The following is a 20,816-nucleotide window of genomic DNA, read 5'->3' as shown; positions in this document are numbered from 1 at the left end:
GAGGGCGTAGAGTGGGATAGCCTCACATAGTAGTGATTTTTTTAAAAAAAATGCATTTCTTAACCAAAAGAGATGGTCATTCTAAATCACATAGGCATTCACATACTTATTAAGATCTTCTCTGGAACATAGAAAGAACCGCGGGTAAGAGGATATCGTGATGCCTGTTACTGTGTCTTAAAACAACCTCGGTCTGTATATATTAGTCTAGAAAACGTTAGTCCTTCAAGGGTTGTTGCTTTGAATAGTGGCATTATAAGCTGCTGAGTTACAGACGCTGCTGCCTTTTTAGGCAGTAACTAAGGTTAATACCCACATCACTAGGATCTGTTTGAAGATTCCTAGTATTGCGGGATGGAAATGTTACAGTTATGATGCATCTCTATAGGGTATGAGCAGTTGTGCCTGGACCCTGGCTTCCTGACTACATGCATTGCCCTGACCAGCAAAGCTATTCTGACTTTTGGCTTAAAAATTTTTTAACATTCTGACGTGTATAAAGGTACTATAAAAGTTAGGAAAGAGAGAGACAGTAATAGAAATCCCCTGTAAAACCCTGTTGGGTGCCTTATTCAGGAAGGATTACATTTAAGAGCTTATTTATCTGATGCCATAGTTGGAAAAGCTCTCATACTAACTTGGAGAAAGTGTGTTTGGATTTGTTCTAGGTTTAAGGGATGATATTTATCCTTCCTGTCCCACAAAATTGTTGGGTATATAAATTGAAAACAGATTTGAAAGCACCTAGTAAAGTGCTGTATAAATGTAAGTGGGTGTTATATATATATTTTTAAAATCTTCATTATTTATAGAAAGTTGACATATGGGATATTTTGAAGGTTCTTCAATTATTTATAAAAATTTTGATATATAAAAGAGGGAAGGGCTGGTCAGTAATAACCATTTCCACTCTGAAATGATCACAATTCTGAAATATACTTCTTATTTCAGAATTTTAAAGTAGATGATGATTTACTGGATTTTAAGTGAAGTACCTTCAGTGACAGAAAAAATTAAATTATAAGCCTGTGAATTTGATTCGCAATGATATACCTCTGTATGATTATAACCTACTTACTTTTTTCCAAAGGAGAAACATATGTTTCTATCCAGATAATTAAAATTTACACAAAGTTTTTTTAGGGGTTGGAGCTGATCATGAGTTGGGGAAAGGGATTTGAATAAGCATTTGTCTTTGGAAATCAGTAAATTAATTTTCCCCCAAAGAATTTCAAGAGCTCTATGGTGATCCTATAATCTGGTAAGATTTAGAAAAAGTAAGTAGGGTATGATGCGTCAAAGGCTAAGTAGCTATAAAGCGGTAAAATAAAAAAGCAAACACCCACATTAAAGTATCGTATTTGTAGATTGAACCATAATTCTGAGGATAACTTATTCTGTATGTTTACTGAAATGCCTATACTATGTTCATTACTATTGTTAAATACCTAGAGAGCTGGGCAATTTTGAAGCAGCCACCGAGAGCTTTCAAAAGGCTCTGTTGCTGAACCAAAATCACGTGCAGACCCTCCAGCTTCGGGGAATGATGCTTTACCACCATGGCAGCTTGCAGGAAGCCCTTAAGAACTTCAAGGTGAGCATCCGTAAGTGAGAAGCGCTGTAACTGCAATTCTGCGTCATTCTTCAACAAAGTTCAGTGAAATGAATGGGGTCAGCGGGGAGGGCGGGCAAGAATAGTGCTTATACTTCAACAAAAAGAAAGAGGAAAAAACCATGGCCTGGTCCTGTAGACTGATTTACTGAGGATGTATTTGGTCTGGTTTAACCTGGAGAGAAAACCTTCCTAATTCCAGATTAAAGAAGAAAGTACTTTAAAGTTTCCTTAAACTATTGATTCTAATACAGCATTTTCTCCTTTGATGCCTCAGCGGTGTCTGCAGCTGGAACCATACAACGAGGTGTGCCAGTACATGAAAGGACTCAGCCACGTAGCAATGGGACAGTTTTATGAAGGGATAAAAGCACAAACTAAAGTTATGCTAAATGACCCTCTCCCAGGCCAGAAGGCCAGCCCAGAGTACCTTAAAGTGAAGTATCTCCGAGGTAAGTCAAACAGCTGCAGAATCACTGACCCTGAGTGCTTGGAGTAGGAGTCATACTGCTTGTGTCTCTGATGTTCCGTGTCAGGCAGTTGAGTCTCAGAGCAGCCCCTTGGTTAATGGTGGTATCTGGGTTAGAGGGACGAGCCCATGTCTTCTAAAGGCCAGTCCAGTGCTTTTTTTTTTTTTTGCTTTTTTTTTTTCGCCTCTTCCTCACATTTTTTCTTTCTAAAGTTAAAAAATTTTACTTATGCCGAAAAAACATATTTTGACCTAAATGTGACAATCATCTGGGTATCCATGACTTGTCACACCTCATCCAGAGATATAGGAATGACAGAAAGGGAACATTTTATGAGGTTTTTACTGTTAAATAAAGACTTGGTATCTTTGATCTGTCATTCCTTCATATCAGAATTCCCACATAGTTTGGAGACTTTAAATTGAGATGAAGAAAGCAGATCTTTGGGTTATCCTTTTATTAGTCAATCTTACCCTTTTTCTGCCATACATAAAGACATTTTTGTTTTTCATATGAAGCCCAAATCTTTACTTTTATTCCTTCTCTCTCCTTTATCATTAGCCCTCTCTGTACTAGCACTGTCCCAGTGAAAACATTTACAAGCCATGTGTGTAATTTAAAATTTCTAGTAGCCACATTAAAAAAGTAAAAACGAACAGGTGGAATTCATTTTAACAATATATTTTATCGTATTTAACTTGGTACATCCACAATATTAGTTCAATATATAATTACTATGAAAACACTATTTATTGGATATTTTACATTTTTTGGTACTAGTCTTTGAATATGGCATATATTTTACACTAACAGTTCATCTCAATTCGGATGCTAAATTTTCATTGGAAATACTTGATCTGAACTTAGATTTCATAAAGTTTAAAGTTGTAAAAGTAGACTGATATATGTAAGTTGTTCCAAATATACGGCAGTTTTCTAATAATTGAATAAAATATCAGTTTTAAGTTGAAATTCATTCAAATTAAGTAAAATCTAAAGTTCAGCGCCTCAGCCACACTAGTCACCCCTTAAGCTGTCAATAGCCAGCTGGCTAGGGACTACCTTTTCGACAGCACAGCTCTTTACTCTAAATTGTAATTCCCTCTTTTTTCCTGGTTTAGGAGAACTTGGACTTGTGAACTATAGACTGAAGATGGGGGCACTCCATATCCTGGTTTTTTCTACGCCGCCTCCCTAGAGATAAGCAGCAGTTGGTCAGTCAGCTGATGAAATCGCATACGTAGTCAGTAGATCTATTAGTTGAGAAGGAAGCAGGCTCTGTCTAACACTGAACTTGCATTCCCAGACTCTGGAATTGAATAGTGAGATCTTTGGTGTTGCTTATGGAAAGGTGGTTAAAATTTAGACGAAGTGGACCCCGATTGACTGGCTTGTATTTGACCCTGGTAACTCAAGTCAGCGGCAGGCCACCTCCGTTATCATATAATAGTGACTTGCTAAAATTTGGAGTCTCCATTTAGAATTCTTGTAATTTTTTAAAATAAATTTATTTATTTATTTATTTTTGGCTGCGTTGGGTCCTTGTTGCTGCGCGCGGGCTTTCTCTAGTTGCAGCGAGCCGGGGCTACTCTTCATTGCGGTGCGCGGGCTTCTCATTGCCGTGGCTTCTCTTGTTGCGGAGCACGGGCTCTAGGCGCGTGGGCTTCAGTAGTTGTGGCGCGTGGGCTCAGTAGTTGTGGCTCGCCGGCTCTAGGACGCGGGCTCAGTAGTTGTGGCTCATGGGCTCTAGAGTGCAGGTTCAGTAGTTGTGGCGCACGGGCTTAGTTGCTCCGCGGCATGTGGGATCTTCCCGGACCAGGGATCGAACCCATGTCCCCTGCATTGGCAGGTGGATTCTTAACCACTGCGCCACGAGGGAAGTCCCAGAATCCTTGTAATTAAATAACGGTTTGTTATGAAGTATTTGTACAGACTGGCTATAAAAAATTACAGTTAGCGATAAAAACCGTCTCTTTGGCATATCCGGGTGTGTCAGATCCCCTTTCCCATCCGCAGAGTATTCTCGATATCTTCATGCACACCTTGATACTCCTCTTACGGAATATAACATTGACACAGACCTGCCCGGAAGCTTTAAAGACCACTGGGCTAAGAATCTGCCTTTCCTCATAGAAGACTACGAAGAGCAGCCAGGGCTGCAACCCCACATAAAGTGAGTGCTTTATTTATTTTTTTATTTTTTGCATCTTTATTGGAGTAGAACTGCTTTACAACGTGGTGTTAGTTTCCACTGTACAACGAAGTGAATCAGCTATACGTATACATATATCCCCATATCCCCTCCCTCTTGCGTCTCCCTCCCACCCTCCCTACCCCACCCCTCTAGGTGGTCACAAAGCATCGAGCTGATCTCCCTGTGCTATGCAGCAGCTCCCCACTAGCCATCCATTTTACATTTGGTGGTGTATATATGTCAATGCTACTCTCAAAGTGAGCGCTTTAAATGAAGATTTTTTTTTTCTTTTTCAACACTGAGCTGTAAGGTCATCATAATATCTCTTGGTCAATAAATAGCTTTCTATTCATGTTTCTGATGAATTTATTTTTGAATTGGATATGTCCGCAAATATTTCTTTTAGCTTACCTTTGGACATCATCTTTCCTTTTAGCGTGACATTCCCTGCTAATGTGGGGTAACTTCAAACTTCAAATGTGCTTATACTTCTTGGTAGCGTTTGATATGCATTATTCCTTTACCGTGTTACCTTAAAACAAATTTCTTAACATATTAAAAGTTTGAAATTACAGCACTGGCCAGTACTGCTGCAATATGGCAAAATGGATATGCTATAAAAGGCTATCCCATTACAGAACAATTAGATTTAGAATAGAAATTAATTCCTGGCAGTCTAGCAGTGTCTTAAAAATTAAGAAAAATCTGTGAAGATCAGCTCCCTCGATGCCTAAAAAGAAAGAAAAGAGAAGGTATTCAAACTACAGTGATGGATGGTAAACACATTTTAAAGGAAGAAGGTATCCTATCCAGTAGAGTGCCTTGAGGCATGGCAGGGTGGGTTTGTTGACCTTCAAAGGGCTAAAGTGATCCCATACTGGAGGCATTCCCAGGATCTCAACAGAAGCAGACACAGATCCTTCCTGGGGAGAAATTAGTGCCAATTTGTACCCCAAGTATTCCCACAGATTAAGATCATTAGTGTGAGAATGAAAATCAAGGTGACCAAAACCATTTGTGAGAATCAACAGAAGCAACAAACAATAGACTTTGACCCTTAAGGACTTCAGATATTGGAATTGTTGAAAACAGACCCTACAATAACTCCAAATGAAATGCTTGAAGAAATTATGAAGAGGTCACAAACATGAGCAAGAAACATGAGATTATAAAAAATGACCAGACAGATGCCACAGACCCACGTGCCGCAGACCAAAAAAATAAGCTCTAGGAATAGAAAATATAATCATTGAAATGAAGAATTCAGTATACAGGCTAAAAAGCAGATTAGATATAGCTGAGAGAAAATTTCAGAATTGGAAGATAGAGCACAGAGAGTCAAGGAGTTAGAAAACTTGAAAGAGAGAAGATACGTAAAATGTAAGAAGGGCTAACACATGTGTAATTGAAACTCCCGAAGGAGAAAATGGAGGAGAGGCAATATTTGAAGAAATAATGGCTAAGAATTTTCCAGAACGAAGGAAACACATACATTCGTAGATATTTTTTTTTTTTAAAGCAGGGTAAACGAAAAGAAATCCATTCAGACACATCATAAGTAACTGGAGAACACCTAAGGTAAAGAGAAAAATCTTAAAAATAGGAAAGTCATATCACCTACTTAGGGTCAATTATTGGACTGACTAAACCTTTCAACACCAGCAGTTTCTGCCAATAAAAGTCAAACAGCTAGTTAGAAAAGTGCAAAAGACATGAACAGGTAATTTCATCAAGGGGAAAACATGAATGGCAAACATATGAAAAGATGCTTCAGTTCATAAATACATAAGCCCACATGAGATGCTTCACCCTCTAGGTAAACAAATATTAGCAATACAAAGTCTGATAATAGTAGTATTGACAAGAAGGAGGATAAGGGGAAATTTCATATACTGGGGTATAAATTGCTCCATGGACTTCTGCCAGCAGTTTGTCCTTATTGTGTAAAATCGAATATTTGCACGTCATACAATCTTTAAGTTCCGCTCCTGTGTGTATTCAGGAGAGAACCATGTACCTGTGCACATGTCTGCTTGGAGACCTGTTGATAGCAGTTTATTTGTTCACAACTGAAAACGAAATCATCCCAAATGTTCATGAACAGAAAAATGGATAAATGTGATACCGTCACATAGTGGGGTATTATACAGCAGTATAAACAAATGACCCAGGCAACAGTGTGGGCTAATTTTGAAATATAAAGTTGAGTAAAAACAGCAAGTTGGTACACTGCAGTGTCACATCATTTTTCCCATAGAGCTCATAAGCAAAACTATAGAATATATTGTTTAGGGATATACATATGTAACCTGTTTTTTAAGAGAAGAACATCAGGGGGAATTGTGGACACAAAATTCAAGATAAGTCACCTCTTCCTGGGAGGCAGGAGGATAGGACAGGAAAGTGGCATACAAGTACGTAGAGTTACATGATTGTTCTAGTTCTTTCGTTGAGTAATGAGGTTGTATGCTTTTGTAAGTTTCAATAATCAAAATAATGAAAACAAAATAGATTGCTCAAAGAGGTATGTGTGTTCTCTAGCACCCCTTTTTAGAGAAATACTTATGTGCAGAAAAGCGGGGGGCCTGAAGGGCTGTCCTTGGAGAGGCCTGCTCACCAGGCTGGCCCTGGGCTGGCGTCTGGGAATTAGGGATTTCGGGATCTCCCCCTACCCCCAAGTGCCCAGAGCTAAGAATGGCTCCCAGCACCTGCGCCATGTATATGAACAGTGTGGTTCATGCTGAACACCTGCCCTCCTCTGGGGGCCTAGGGTACCTGCCAGGCAGGGGCGCTCACGTGGTCAGCCCCCAGTACAGTCCCTGGGCACAGCGTGTCCAATGAGCGTTTCACTCGGGGAATTGGTGCCACGTGCCTCCCCAGGGTCCTGGAAGTGCGCCTGGCTTCCTCTGGACCTCGCCCCACGTGCCTTTTCCCTCTGACGATTGTGCCGTATCCTCAGAGCCACGAGTACAACTGTACACAGAGTCGGGGAGTCCTCCTGGTGAATTACTGAACCCTTGGGGACGCTGACACAGCCTGTAACTTAGAATTGCGGTCTTCGTTATGAAAACTTTCAGCAGGTTGGCGGGCAAACAATAGCAGTCACATACACAATCCCAAGTACACTTGGCATCATATAACTTGGGGCCGGAGCAGGACACGGACGTAGGGTCGGGTTTGGTTGGCTGTCAAAAGAGGCAGTCCCTGTGTTCTGGAGAAGTTTACAGAGCAAATAAGGCTCAGACGTGTCTTCTGAATTGCAAACCAGTTATCAGCGTTACTAACAAGCACGTGACAGCGACTGTGCACATGCTGTCGTGACGACTCCTTCTTTGAATTTGTGTCTGGTTGGGTACAGACCACTGAAGTAAGGATTATGTGGTCAGAAGTTCCTTGATTATTTTTCCAGTGGAGGAAGCAACTGCTTTTCAGGTGAAATTGGATAACCAGATATCTGTGGTAAAAGTCTTTATCATGTACGTAATGTTTCTTCCAGAGATGTGTTACATCAGAATTTTGAGAGTTATAAGCCCGAGGTCCGAGAGCTGATTTGTGTAGCTGATCGTTTGGGATCTCTGATGCAATATGAAACACCTGGTTTCCTGCCAAACAAGCGAATACACAGAGGTATTTTAAAACTATCTGAAAATGGAAGTGTTCATGACAAAGGAGCAGAGGATTGGTAAACCACGTTGTACTTTTGAAAAGAATCATTTGTTGTGCTTACTGAAAATCTCCGTGTGATCAGAGCAGAAATGTATAGATTCATTCACACTGAGTTCTGAGAGAAGGCTGCTTCCAGCTTTGGCTCTTATGCTGTTGCCTTGGTGTAGATGTAGAAGGTAGGTCTTCAGTCTTTGCTGTAAATCAGACAGCTCATCCACCAGAGCTGTCTCCTTACTGTAGGGTGAGAGGGATTTGAACCTCAGTTCTTTCAGGATTGGGAGGAGACAAGTGTGAGGTTGTCTCCGATTTCCTCTCATAGAGTTGAGTTTTAGTCTGGCCTTCATGTAATGCATCTCTGGTCCTGTTAAATTACCAATACTTGTGATTCTTTTTTTTCCCCCGGTTTATTTTCATATTTATTTTCATTTTTATTCATTTTTTTTTGCCTTTAAAATTTTTTGTCATTTTTTTTTAACATCTCTATTGGAGTATAACTGCTTTACAATGCTGTGTTAGTTTCTGCTGTATAACAAAGTGAATCAGCTATATGCATACGTATATCCCCATATCCCCTCCCTCTTGCCTCTCCCCCCCACCCTCCCTATCCCCCCCCCAGGTGGTCACAAAGCGCAGAGCTGATCTCCCTGTGCTATGCGGCTGCTTCACGCTAGCTATCTGTTTTACATTTGGTAGTGTGTATATGTCCATGCCACTCTCTCACTTCGTCCCAGCTCACCCTTCCCTCTCCCCGTGTCCTCAGGTCCATTCTCTACGTCTGCGTCTTTATTCCTGTCCGGCCCCTAGATTCATCAGAACCAATTTTTTTTTTTTTTTTTTTTAGATTTCATGATTCTTTTGCCGAGTTGTCGGCAAAGATCATTCCCTCTAAAGGGTACCTACAAACTCTGTTTTCCCCACATTTCCTTCTTTTAGCCATGGGTTTGGCAGCCTTAGAAGTCATGCAAGCTGTACAACGTACGTGGACCAGTTCAAAGGTTCGAATGAGTGGGAAAACGCGGCTGATGCAGTGGAGAGACATGTTTGACATCGCAGTGAAGTGGAGACGGTAACTGATGTTTCAGTGAAAATAAGCTAGTCGTCTTATCATTGTCAGAAAATGTTAAGTCTCCTCTAGTTCACAGGTTTTGAATCCCATTTTATTTACTAATAATGGGCCTTGTAAGTTATGTTTTCCTCTCTAAAGTTTGTCAGAAATTCCTGACATCATTATTCTTTGAAATACACTCGACGAATATTTATGAAATAGGAATTGATTGTTTCCGTGCTTCCGAGCACATTTTTAAGTGATGTGTTGTAGAAAAAGCAGTCTCTGTGGAGGAGCATATCATTCATTACCTGTGGTACCTTTGAACGAGCTTCAGTGCACCAGTCTTCTTATGCTTGAAGTGTGGGCCTGGCCAACCAGCTACAGTTTAGAGGGGGAACCGCTGATACTCATTTTCAGGAGAAAAATCCTGCTCTACTAGTAAACCTGTACTGACTTCTTCCTTGGTCCAGTTAGAGCATCTTTTTGGAATTTGCAGGTTTGTGTTTCATACTTTTAGATGTAATGGACTTTTCCAAAGACCTCTACATGTTTTATTTTGAATGCTTTTGAACATTTCTAGGTTTTATAAGGTCTTCATTTTTAAATAAGCTGTATTTTACAGGATTGCTGACCCAGACCAGCCAGTGTTATGGTTGGATCAAATGCCAGCACGAAGTCTTAGCAGAGGTTTTAACAACCACATCAATTTAATCAGGTATGAACATTCAGTTTATCTTTCCTGTTCTCATAGGAGTTTATTTTAAATCGTCAGTTCATGGAGACCACGAGCAACCCAGTAGCTCCCTCCTCGGTGACTTTTGGACACAAATCAGCTCTGCACCTGCAAGGTCCTTCCCGCATTCCTTTGAGCTAGCCTGGTTGCAGAAAGAAATGCTGTGCCCCTTCTCCAGGCTCTTTGCTGCAGAGCTCAAGTGAAGGCTAGAGTGCCAGATTTTTGCCTAGATGTCAGTCTTTAAAGGGTCCTAAAACATCACAGAAAGTAATTAGATGGAGAATATTACATTACCATAAGATCCCGATAATATCGTGTGGCTTAAAGAATTCTTGTGGTGAGGGAAAGACTTCCCCTTCCAACCCTGCAACACCCAAGGCGGTTGGATGAAAAACGCTGTCTGGGTGCTAAGCTGCCTTCCTGGGAGGATGAGCGAGGTTAGCTGGAGAGCTTTTGTTTTGTCCAGAGGCTCTGGCAAGTTAGGGGCGTGGGTGAAGTGCTCACCTCGTTACCGACCCTTCCTGTGCTTAGCCACCCTCTAGATACATGATGAGCAAATATTAAAGAGTATCAGCTTCAGTATCAGACCCACTGAATTTAATTCTAGGTAAATTTTACACCTATGGTAGTTGTGTCACATCTAAAATGCTTCTAATTCCAGAACCCTGAAACAAGAAAATATTATAGTATACAATTTTGACATTTAAGTTTAATGGAAATGTTCTTAAGACATTTATTTTTTTAATTCCTAGAAAATAAATTTCCTTTCCCCTTGTGACTTGTATATTCCTGTTCCTTACAGAATAATTTGTGACATTCACAGGTAGACTCAACTAGCTTTAACTAAAGGCCACTCTCCATGTGCTGTGCAGCATGATGGTGATTTAGCCGTGAAGTACAGCCTCTCACTGCAGAAGGCTCGTAGCTTAGTGAGGAAGATGGACCTCACTAAGCTATGAGCCTACCATGTAGTGTGTTAAGAGTGTGGTGGTCACGTGTACAGGATGCCGGGGGTCCCAGTCCAGGCTTCAGGTGATGCTGTTTGGAAAGATGGAAAGCAGAGAGAGGTGGATGAGGCATGGACCCACCTGTGAGTCAGGCATGGTCAGGGAGGTATCACTAATTCATTATGACTGGTGATTAGTTTATGATTAAGGGGCTGTCAGGAGTCGAGGCTGGAAAGACAGGCAGAGGCTGAAACATAAATAGCTTTTTTTCCCCAAAATATAGCTAACATATCCATGCTAAGGCACTTTTTGTCCTGAAATAAAAGAGAGTCATTCAGAGATCATAAGCAGAGAAGTGAGCTGAACAGATTGACACATTTGGGTGATCACTTTGGCCACAGGTAGAATAGATGAGAGGGCACCGACTTCCCTTGGAGGCGTGGGACTGGTTAGCAAGTTGTGGAACATTCCGGCGCACTGGTACCGAGGTCTGGAAAGCTTCGTGGAAGTGAGCTGGAGGGGAAGAGTGGATGCTGCGAAGGCAGGGTCGGAGCACTGCGGGTGGGTTAGAAGTGAGGGCGAGCGCGCAGCTGCGGGTAGGCTGTCCCGTTGCCGGGCGGGCACGTGGTTGCCCCAGTAGGCCCGGAAGCCCCAGGGCAGGACGTAGGTGAACACGCTGGGGAGCTGGAGTGAGTTCCTGACCTTGAGGTTTGACACGCCTGTGGGGAGTCCAGGGAGCGGCGTCCGGGGAGCAGTCGGCTACGCGTGTGGCCGGACACGTACATCGGTTGGACGGGTACGTGGGCGTGTTGGCTGTACGTGAGGTTCCGGGAGAGTTTTTAAAATGGGGGTGGGGATAGAAACGGGAGGAAAATACTACTTAGAGCGGTAGAGGAGATGAAGACAGCTAGTAAGCTAGACAGCGAGAAGGAGGACTGGCAGCTAATGCTATCAGGAGCGCCGAGGACTGGCAGCTAATGCTATCAGGAGCGCCGAGGCACGGGAGGGGGCATCTTGCCGAAGGAGGGAAAGGATCCGTAAGGGGAGAGGGGCGCACAAGTCTGAGCCCCGTTGAAGCACCTGAGGACTTTTCTTCCTGTTTTGGCATCTCCAGGGCTGAGTTTGGTGCCTTTCCCACCAGAAACAGCCCAGTCGCTGACCATCAGTCTTGCTTAGACAGGTATTTGTTTCTCCCGCTCTTTGGCTGCAAACAAGAGAATTTCCCAGCTCTCTTATTGTCCTTTTGAATTAACTCTGAAATTAGATATTGTGTGGAACATATTTCTTTGTAAAAACATTCTTAATTGTTTTTTCTTACAGGGGTCAGGTGATCAACATGAGATACCTGGAATATTTTGAGAAAATTCTTCATTTTATTAAAGATAGAATTCTAGTTTATCATGGGTAATCCTTCAATTTTCTTTTCTTAGTAATGGATAAATTTTATGTATTTTATATTAGTTATATTTATGAAACTTGAAAACCAAGCCTATTGACAGACTAAACAAAATATGTCATATTTTCCCATAGTGTTTGGAATCATAAAGCCTTTCATAATCATTTATCAGCCTTCTTTTTAAGAGCTTCACAAAATCCATGGACCTTAACTGAGTATTTTTGTCTTACATACAATGCTGTGACTTTTCTAGCCTCTTTGAAAGCGTCTAGCCTTTCTTTGACTTCAAAGAAAGCAGGATGTTTCTTTGAATTTCTTAATTAGGGATTAAATGAGGGATTTCCGCCTTAATACTCATTCTCCCTCAACTGAGAGGCAGTACAGTATAGGTAGGACGGCGGACAGAATGCTGGGGAAAAAGGAATTCTGAATGTTAGTTGTCGCCAAGTAAATATAAAAGTGGTATAAGAGCCTAGAAGGATACTTCCATTTGAGCAACTTTAGGAAGAAAAAACATTTACTTCTAATTTCATAGCTGGAATAGGAGAATCAAGGTTTTCTGACCAGGCCCAGACCCATGCATGTCCACACAGACAATGGCTGTCCATCCTTTCAGGTTTTCCCCAGTTCACATTCTAGGCAGACTGCTGTCTTGTTTCCTTAATTCTCATCTGTAGCCCAATACTCATTAGATTAAACCATCCCATTTTTTCAAAACTTTGTTTGTGGTCCACCGTTTTGAATATTGAGCCACTAGTAATTAAGGATGATTTATTTAAATTAAAGGTAAGAGCATAATTAATTATTAATTTCTGTATTAATTTTAGTTGCCACCTCTCTTGTCTTTTCCTTTTTAAGAGCTAATAATCCTAAAGGATTGTTGGAAGTTAGAGAAGCTCTGGAAAAGGTCCACAAAGTGGAAGACCTCCTTCCAATTATGAAGGTAAATTTATCATCAAAATCGCAGTAGGTGTTTTTAGGGGAAACAATTAGTACTTTTAAAAAAAATTTATTTATTTTATTTTTATATTTACTTTTGGCTGCGTCGGGTCTTCATTGCTGCGCTTGGGCTCTCTCTAGTCGCAGCGAGCGGGGGCTACTCTTCGTTGCGGTGCGTGGGCTTTTCATTGTGGTGGCTTCTCTTGTTGCAGAGCACAGGCTCTAGGCTCATGGGCTTCAGTAGTTGTGGCACGTGGGCTCAGTAGTTGTGGCTTGCAGGCTCTAGAGTGCAGGCTCAGTAGTTGTGGCGCACGGGCTCCATTGCTCCGTGGCATGGGGGGATCTTCCCTGTCCAGGACTCGAACCTGTGTCCTCTGCATTGGCAGGCGGATTCTTAACCACTGCGCCACCAGGGAAGCCCAGTACTTTTTAGAAAAAGAACTCGTAATTATTAAATGCATGTTTGTTAATAAGTATTTTAAGTTTTATAAAGTGTGCTACTTGAAAACACTGATAAAAACACATTCTGCGTAATAACGAAAATAAAACAGAACAGACCCTAGAAGGTAGGAAAATGGAATAAAGAAAACAAAGTCAGTTCAACTAAAAGCTTACAGAAAGAGAGGGGAAAAAAAGGTAAGGAGGAAACGTCTGTAATGGATGCTGTGTCTCAACATGACGTTAATAATCGATCCCTCACTGAAAGAACGAGCATCTCAGATCGATATTTTAAAGCCCAGCTATGTTCTGTTCACAGGAACACCTACAACAAGATGACATTCAAAAAGTTGAAGGTGGAAAGGCAGGCAGGCAATGCTACTGAAGAAAAGCAGGTGTGGCAGTATCAGTATCAGAAACATTGGAATTCAAGATAAAGGGCATGTCAGGGGACATAAATTATATTGTGTAAAAGTATAATCCATTAAGAAGTTATAATTTTTTGCACCTTTTCTCCACCTAGGAACATAACTACCCAAAAATGCGCAACAGCAGGTAGATTTGGTTTTTTTCAGCTAATGGTTTGAACTATGACATAAAACTTGAATTAATGTTCTCCTTGTAGCTATAGTAGATGAGATTGATTTACATCAAATAAACATTAAGAAATTTCTATGACTGACCAAAGCTTATCCATTTCTAAAGAATAACCAGGAAGCATCCCGTCGTAGACAGAGCCATGAGCTGACTCTGTACCCAGGGTCCAGTCTGCTCACCGGGTTTGACAGGGTCTCCCGGTCTCATCCCAGGCTCTTGTGTGCTGCAGAGCCATGATTCCGGCCGACCTGCTTGTTGTGAGGGTCTCATGAACTGAGGCAGTGGTTCTCAGTCTTCTCAGACCCATCTTAACTCAGTAAACATGTTCAGATGGCCCCTTTACTGCACTAGAATGAAATTCATAAAGAATGTATCCCATCTACTCAAAAAATTCTTTCAAAAGTCACCATAGGGCTTCCCTGGTGGCGCAGCGGTTGAGAGTCCGCCTGCCGATGCAGGGGACGCGGGTTCGCACCCCGGTCCGGGAGGATCCCACGTGCTGCAGAGCGGCTGGGCCCGTGAGCCACGGCCGCTGAGCCTGCACGTCCGGAGCCTGTGCTCCACAACGGGAGAGGCCACAACAGTGAGAGGCCCGCGTACTGCAAAAAAAAAAAAAAAAAAGTCACCATAGTGCCGTAAGGGTAAGTTGTTTATAGTAGAAAACCGTGTATTTCAGTATGTCAACAGTCAGGCATGTCTTCATGAGAAGCCACAAAGAAGTAGCCAGTTGCTTGCACATATGTGTAAAATCTTGGTGAACGAGACAGCGACAGATGCAGCCCTGTATCCATGTGTCATTTGGTGACTCAAGTATCATGAGCTACGATGTCGGCGATCACATTGCGTCCACACAATGTATAGTATCCTCTTTCCTCAATGTATATGCTGTTGGCATTCCTAGGAAAGTCAGCGTGTATTAAAGCTGTAACAAATATTTAGCGTGTGAGTGTAAAACAGAGTCTGCTTCCAGACCCAGATAATCATTACATTATAAACAGGTCCTTCATCTACGTGAAAGTCCAGTGGGAGTCGCGCCTGTGTGACCGTCCCCTGCACCTCTTCCCCGCAGCCACCACATTCTCCCGTAAATTCCCCAAACGCCCCCGAAGGGGCAGAAGGGCCGCACCGAGGGCCGCTGGATGCACCAGACAGAAAGAAAACTAGAGTCTGACTCGGGTTTTAGTCTTTAGCTGTCCTGTGGGTATTTTAGGCATTTAAATTTACGATATGAGGCAGAATACAAAATCAGCTTAGGGATATTTTAATATATGTATATCTTTGTCTAAAAAGAAAAGCGCAACGGACAAAAGGCTGCAGTTGCCTGGAGAGCAGCTAAGGGGCCGGGCGTCGCCCGCCCAGTGCCTGGCTCCCGGTGCAAAGTCACTGCCTGTCTGGCCACACCTGGGAGTGGCCATCCCACTGTGGTTTTGCTCACCGCACCTCCAGCCAGGCTGTGGGTACACTGGCCTTTCTAAAGGCACACGTAGAAGTATATCAAAATACACCTTTGTGTTTAAAGTGCTTGGTGAATATGATGCCATGACAGCCTCCACTGAGATATAGGTACTTTTGCTGAAAAGTACGTGTGATATGTGGATTCTAAAAAAAAATAAAACGAATATATATAGCAACAGAAACAGACTCATGGATGTAGAAACCAAACTACCAGTGGCTACCACTGTGGGGAGGGGAAGGAGGAGGGGCAAGACAGGGGTATGAGATTAAGAGATACAAGCTACTATGTATAAAATAGATAAGCAACAAGGATATATTATACAGTACAGGAAATTATAGCCATTATCTTGTAATAACTTAATGGAGTATAATCTGTAAAAATACTGAATCACTATGCCATACACCTGAAACTAATATAATATTGTAAATCAACTATATTTCAATTAAAAAATAATAAATTAAAATAATGTAAAAAAATTTTAAATGCAAATAATAGACAGCGCTCTCTGATTACAATGCTAGAAATTAGTGATAATAATAAAGTTTCTGCCACTTGGATTAAAAAAAAAAAGTACGTGTACTTTTTCAGCACACGTACTTCTGCTGAAAAGCCAAGTTCAGATGTACCTCAGCTCCTGTCGGGGCAGCTGGTTAGTAAATTAGGGGACTGGACGTCGAGAGGGCCTGGGTGCCTGTTTCCACCCTGCCACTGCCTCGTGCCAGCTCGGGCCAGACCTCACCTCGCTTCATCTCACCGACTTGGTTTCCTCACCTATAAGATGGAGATCGTGTCCTGTCTTATGGGCATGCTGTGAGCATGAAAGAGCATTGGCACATACTAAGTGTTGGCACCTTCTGCCTCTACAAGTCCTTGTCCTCATACAGGACACCTCCCATCTCGGCCCCTGCTGCTGGCTCTCCTGCTGACGTCCATTCCTCTATGTCCTTCTCTGGACCTTGGTGAACGCCTGCCGGCTGTCGCTGTTTTTGGACAGACTTTCCCTCCAATATCTTACGCGAAGCACAACCTCTTTTAATTTTACCATTGATTCTCTCATTCAAGTCTGTCAATCCTAAAAAAATGTTGCCTACACTAAATAACCGAATTGGGGAGGATTTTTCTGGAGCAATTTATTGGCATTTCACTTTGTCAAAAGTGTTTTCAACAGAAAGCCGTGTTCATACTCATGACCCTTAAGGGCCACTCTGATCTCTGTGTAATTCCTTTAGAATACTCTGCTGTGTCACTCTGTGGTCTGCAGAGTTGGGGTGTGTGCATGTGTGTGTATAAAATTCTCAGTTGACAAAATTCTGAGTATTTTCAGACAGATGAGAGTCTACTTTGAAGAAGCACTAGCATAAACACAAGGTGCTCTTTTGAATTATAGGATGTTGAGTACAGCTATTCTGCAAAGTATCAAAGTGGCTGCGACTTAAGATGAACGAGAGAAAAGACCCAAAGGGAGCTCTTAGCAGTGAGCAGGGGCCTTGCCATTGCAGGGAGGCTGTGCGCCTTTTGCTCTGAGGTTCTCTGCTGCCCTCTGGCCGGGGCCACGGGGAGCGTGGCTTGGGCTGAGAGTCTGGGTCGGGGCATGGGGCCAGGACAGAGAATACACGGTGTCTGGCACACCGTGACCCTTCTTAGAAAAAACATGAAAATCGGAGTCGGCGCTGCAGAGTGGCAGCGGGATTTTACAGTGAATCTCACCAGTAACGTGAATTTTCTTTTTCCCCGAAAGCAGTTTAATACTAAAACGAAGGATGGGTTCACCGTGAACACAAAAGTTCCCAGCCTCAAAGACCAAGGGAAGGAATATGACGGCTTCACGATCACTATTACAGGAGACAAGTACGTGTGCTTCCCACGTGTGGGTGTGCAGACGGGGGCTGGTGTCAGAAGGCGTGCAGACGCTTGGTGCTGCCGCGGGAGATCGGACCTCCTGGGCTTTGGCTGTCTCCTGAAACGGAGATTATCAAGGTCCAGTGTGTAGCGAGAACCAGCTTTTTTTTTTTTTTTTTTTAATGTGACATTTAGATTATTACACCAGCAGATAGATTTTCTGACTGTGCTAAATCTAACAACTTTCTAGATATTAAGTATAATGTCTGATGTGGTTCGTGGAAAGCATTCTTCCGGGTTCTTGAAGTTTGTCGTGGGGAAGACCTTTACTAACTAAATGGAAAAAAGATGAGAGATTGGCAGGTTGAAGGCTATTGTTGGATTTTTAAATATAGGTTTTAATGTACTCTGAGAGTATAAGTGCAGTCTTATTGAAACTTTAGAATACAGATAAGAAAAGATTAAAAATTTTAAATCATTATTTCCTTTAAAAACTGAGATTATACTGTACATATTGTTTTATAACCTGTTTCTTTTCTACCCTTACTACGAACATTTCCCCATATCCTGTTCTTCGAAGCATTTTAAAAAATTGCGTAGTATTCCATTTTAGGGATATTGTAGAGTTGCTCCTACTAATTTTTTTGTCCTTGATCATTTAGGGTGTTTCCCATTTTTTCACCTTATCAGTAGTAGCGCCGCCGTGACCATTTTTATTAATGATCATTTTATTTACGTCTGAAATCCAAACTTCACCTAGGAGCCTCCATACCCCTTGAGTTCTGGGTGGAATGACCTTGACCCTCTCCATGCACTGCCGTCCCCGACACACGGACTCCTCAGTTGCTTCCCTACGAGGCTCCACCACTTCTGCATCAGGGACTTCCGGCAGCTCAGCGGTGGGAGCCATGTCCTCTCAGCCCCTCCTGGGCTCTGGCTTCCTTGTCCGAACTTACACGGGCTTTCATGAGGAAACACCCGTTTAGCAACTTCCAGATTCTATGACTCTTCCACGTCGTTGAGGTCTCCATCTCTAACCCAAGGCACTTATCAAAGTACTTTCCCAATAAGGGTCATTCTCACCCCAGAAGGAATTCCAGGGTTTTCTATCGATGTGAAATTTTTTCTCCTACCTCTTCACCCACCCATGATTAAATTCCCAGGCAGAAATGGAACTGCCGAGTAAGAGTCCATAAGTCCTTCCCTGAAACACAGCATCTTTGCTCAGCTGTCTGTCTCACCCCATTTGTTGTCAGTCTTGCTCGGGGCCTCTGACCCCTACCTAGACTCATGACCCGTGCCTCCATCTCCGGTCTCCTGTGGCTGACCAGTGCTTCCTCGGGTCCTAAGGCCGGGTCCACGGGGCGCCCCCGTGGCTCCAGAACTCCCTCCCCAGTCCATAACCCAGCCGTTGCCCGTTGACACCAAAATCGGCACCCCTGCCGCACATTCAGGCCTTTTGTAATAATGGCCTCGAACAACGCTTCCTGCCTTCCCTGAAGCACTTTCCTGCCAGCGCCTGGCCTGCTAATTCAGCTGGACTGCTTGTTCCCCGAGGTCACCTCCCACCTCCTGGCTCTGGGCCTCCGGCATTGCCACCCTCCTCTTCCAGACCCAGGTTCAGGCCCCTTCCTCCACAAGCATTTCCTGTTTTCTAACGTGTCTTCCAGAGTAGATCAGCTCTTTCTCCTTGGAACCTCTGATGAACTGTTACGGCTCTGCGCATGGTCTCATCATAATCTGTGGCCTCGTTTCCCCCTCCGTCCCTCCATCAAGTGGGCAGCTCTGCTGTGTTGTCCTTTAGAGGGTCTGAGGAGTATTTTCAGCGTTTGGGTACCGGCGTTATCCAGTAAATACCTGTTGCCTAGAATTTATATCCTCCACAGAGTCTCACATGGAGCTACACATGCAGCAGAAGCTTAAAGAAAAGGAAACAGTGGAGGCCCTGAACTCGCTTTCAGGGCACAGCCCCGGCCCCTGCTCTTCTATTGTAATAGCGTGGCTGTCTGATAAAATGTTTCCTGGGCATTGAAATACATTCTCCTCTGTGTAGTTTCCTCCTCCTGTGTTAGCTTAAGCTCATGTAAGCAGTGCCTACTGCTCAGAGAGGCAGAGACAGTCTTCCTTGCATCCTGTGACCCCATCGCCACGCCGCCCTCCCCACCCTTCTGCGCTTAGCTCTTTGAACCGTATAATACGTGCCTTCGACACACCTTCTTGTATTTTTAGGGTAGGCAATATACTATTTTCCGTGGAAACTCAGACCACAGAAGAAAGAACACAATTATATCACGCTGAAATAGATGCACTTTATAAAGATCTAACAGCAAAAGGAAAAGTACTGATTCTCTCATCAGAATTTGGGGTAGGTTTTTGTGTATCTTTATTTTATCCATGCTTCTGATTCTTTTGTAAACTTCTTAAAGCCTTTACCCTTTGCTTGGGATTAAACAGTTTATGCTTGAAATCAGCTTTAATTGACCGGTAAATATTTCTTTTAATATTCTTGTAGAGACAATTCCTGTATTTAGTAACTACAGAAACTGGGGAGGAGGAATGATACATGTATGTAGTGACTGTGTCACGGTATCAGAAATTTGAGCTTTGTCAGGATTTAAGAGAACAGGTTGGTGCATGATGGACATGACCTGTGCTGCATTTAGTGATGCTCTCCTGGACTGTGACCTCTTTCCTCTGTTGCTTCCCCGACTCAAGGGGGGGCTCCTTGGGAGCAGGAACTGCGATGTCACCTCCGTCGCTGTGGCTGTCACTGTGTGGAGAGTGTAGCGGCCACTCCATCCGCATTCTGGAATGGATGCCCGTGGCCCTTGGGAAGTTACTTTGTTTCTCAGGATTTTAATCAGTTTATACACATAAATTAAGCATACTGATCACCTAAATCTCAGTGGGCGGGAGTAAGGCACTAATCAGAATCCTGGAGTAGAGAGGCCTGTAGTCTGAGAAAGTGTATTCAGTATTAATAAGTGCTTTGTTTTATTTTAATCTCAATGTCTATGTTGACATTTCAAGTAACATTATAGACTGAAACAGATGTCTAGCTTTATCAGAAAAGGCTGCAGTTTTAAAGGCAGCTGGGGACATACTGCTCTAAACCGAACTGAATGTGTACCCTCTTGTGAGAAAAAAAATCATTGGAAAGAGTATAAAATATTCAAGGATGTGAAAAGTAGGTTCTTGTAGGAGAAGAATGAAATAATCCTCTTCCTAATGTAAATGCTTCTGATGTGTCTTGTCACCTAATAAGAAATGAGTTGGTAATCTGTTATTTAAGTTCATAAGTACATGTCTTTTTTTCCTAGGAGACTGATGCTGTTGGCAACTTAATCTTATCCTTAGTTTATTACTTTTATAATTTAATGCCGCTCTCTCGCGGATCCAGGTGAGTGATACCCTCTAATCTGACAGTTTTTGGAAGGAAGCACGCACTCCTTTTGCTTACATCTCCTGTGTGGCTCTGGGT

General features: G+C 42.7%; 1 protein-coding gene across 6 annotated transcripts in view; it reads left to right on the top strand.

Annotated features, from left to right (window-relative positions):
- Positions 1-20,816, top strand: part of TTC13 (tetratricopeptide repeat domain 13) — a 70,935-nt gene that overhangs the window by 45,132 nt on the left and 4,987 nt on the right. For 3 of the 6 annotated variants that reach the window (XM_055081446.1, XM_024117080.3, XM_024117082.3), the window contains 11 exons: positions 1,453-1,594; positions 1,890-2,064; positions 4,099-4,255; positions 7,773-7,903; positions 8,876-9,008; positions 9,613-9,705; positions 11,991-12,074; positions 12,925-13,009; positions 17,238-17,344; positions 19,565-19,700; positions 20,656-20,735. In XM_055081446.1, the coding sequence (XP_054937421.1) occupies positions 1,453-1,594; positions 1,890-2,064; positions 4,099-4,255; positions 7,773-7,903; positions 8,876-9,008; positions 9,613-9,705; positions 11,991-12,074; positions 12,925-13,009; positions 17,238-17,344; positions 19,565-19,700; positions 20,656-20,735 (1,323 nt within the window). Of the gene's footprint in view, positions 1-1,452; positions 1,595-1,889; positions 2,065-4,098; positions 4,256-7,772; positions 7,904-8,875; positions 9,009-9,612; positions 9,706-11,990; positions 12,075-12,924; positions 13,010-17,234; positions 17,345-19,564; positions 19,701-20,655; positions 20,736-20,816 lie in introns of all 6 variants that reach the window. The other 3 variants (XM_028482109.2, XM_024117079.3, XM_024117081.3) reach the window with 1 other exon arrangement.

This window comes from Physeter macrocephalus, chromosome 20 (assembly GCF_002837175.3).
Source record: "Physeter macrocephalus isolate SW-GA chromosome 20, ASM283717v5, whole genome shotgun sequence".
NCBI classification, from domain to species: Eukaryota; Metazoa; Chordata; class Mammalia; order Artiodactyla; family Physeteridae; genus Physeter; species Physeter macrocephalus.
The sequence above is the reverse complement of the archived record's forward strand: the minus strand, read 5'-3'. Positions and strand labels throughout refer to the sequence as shown.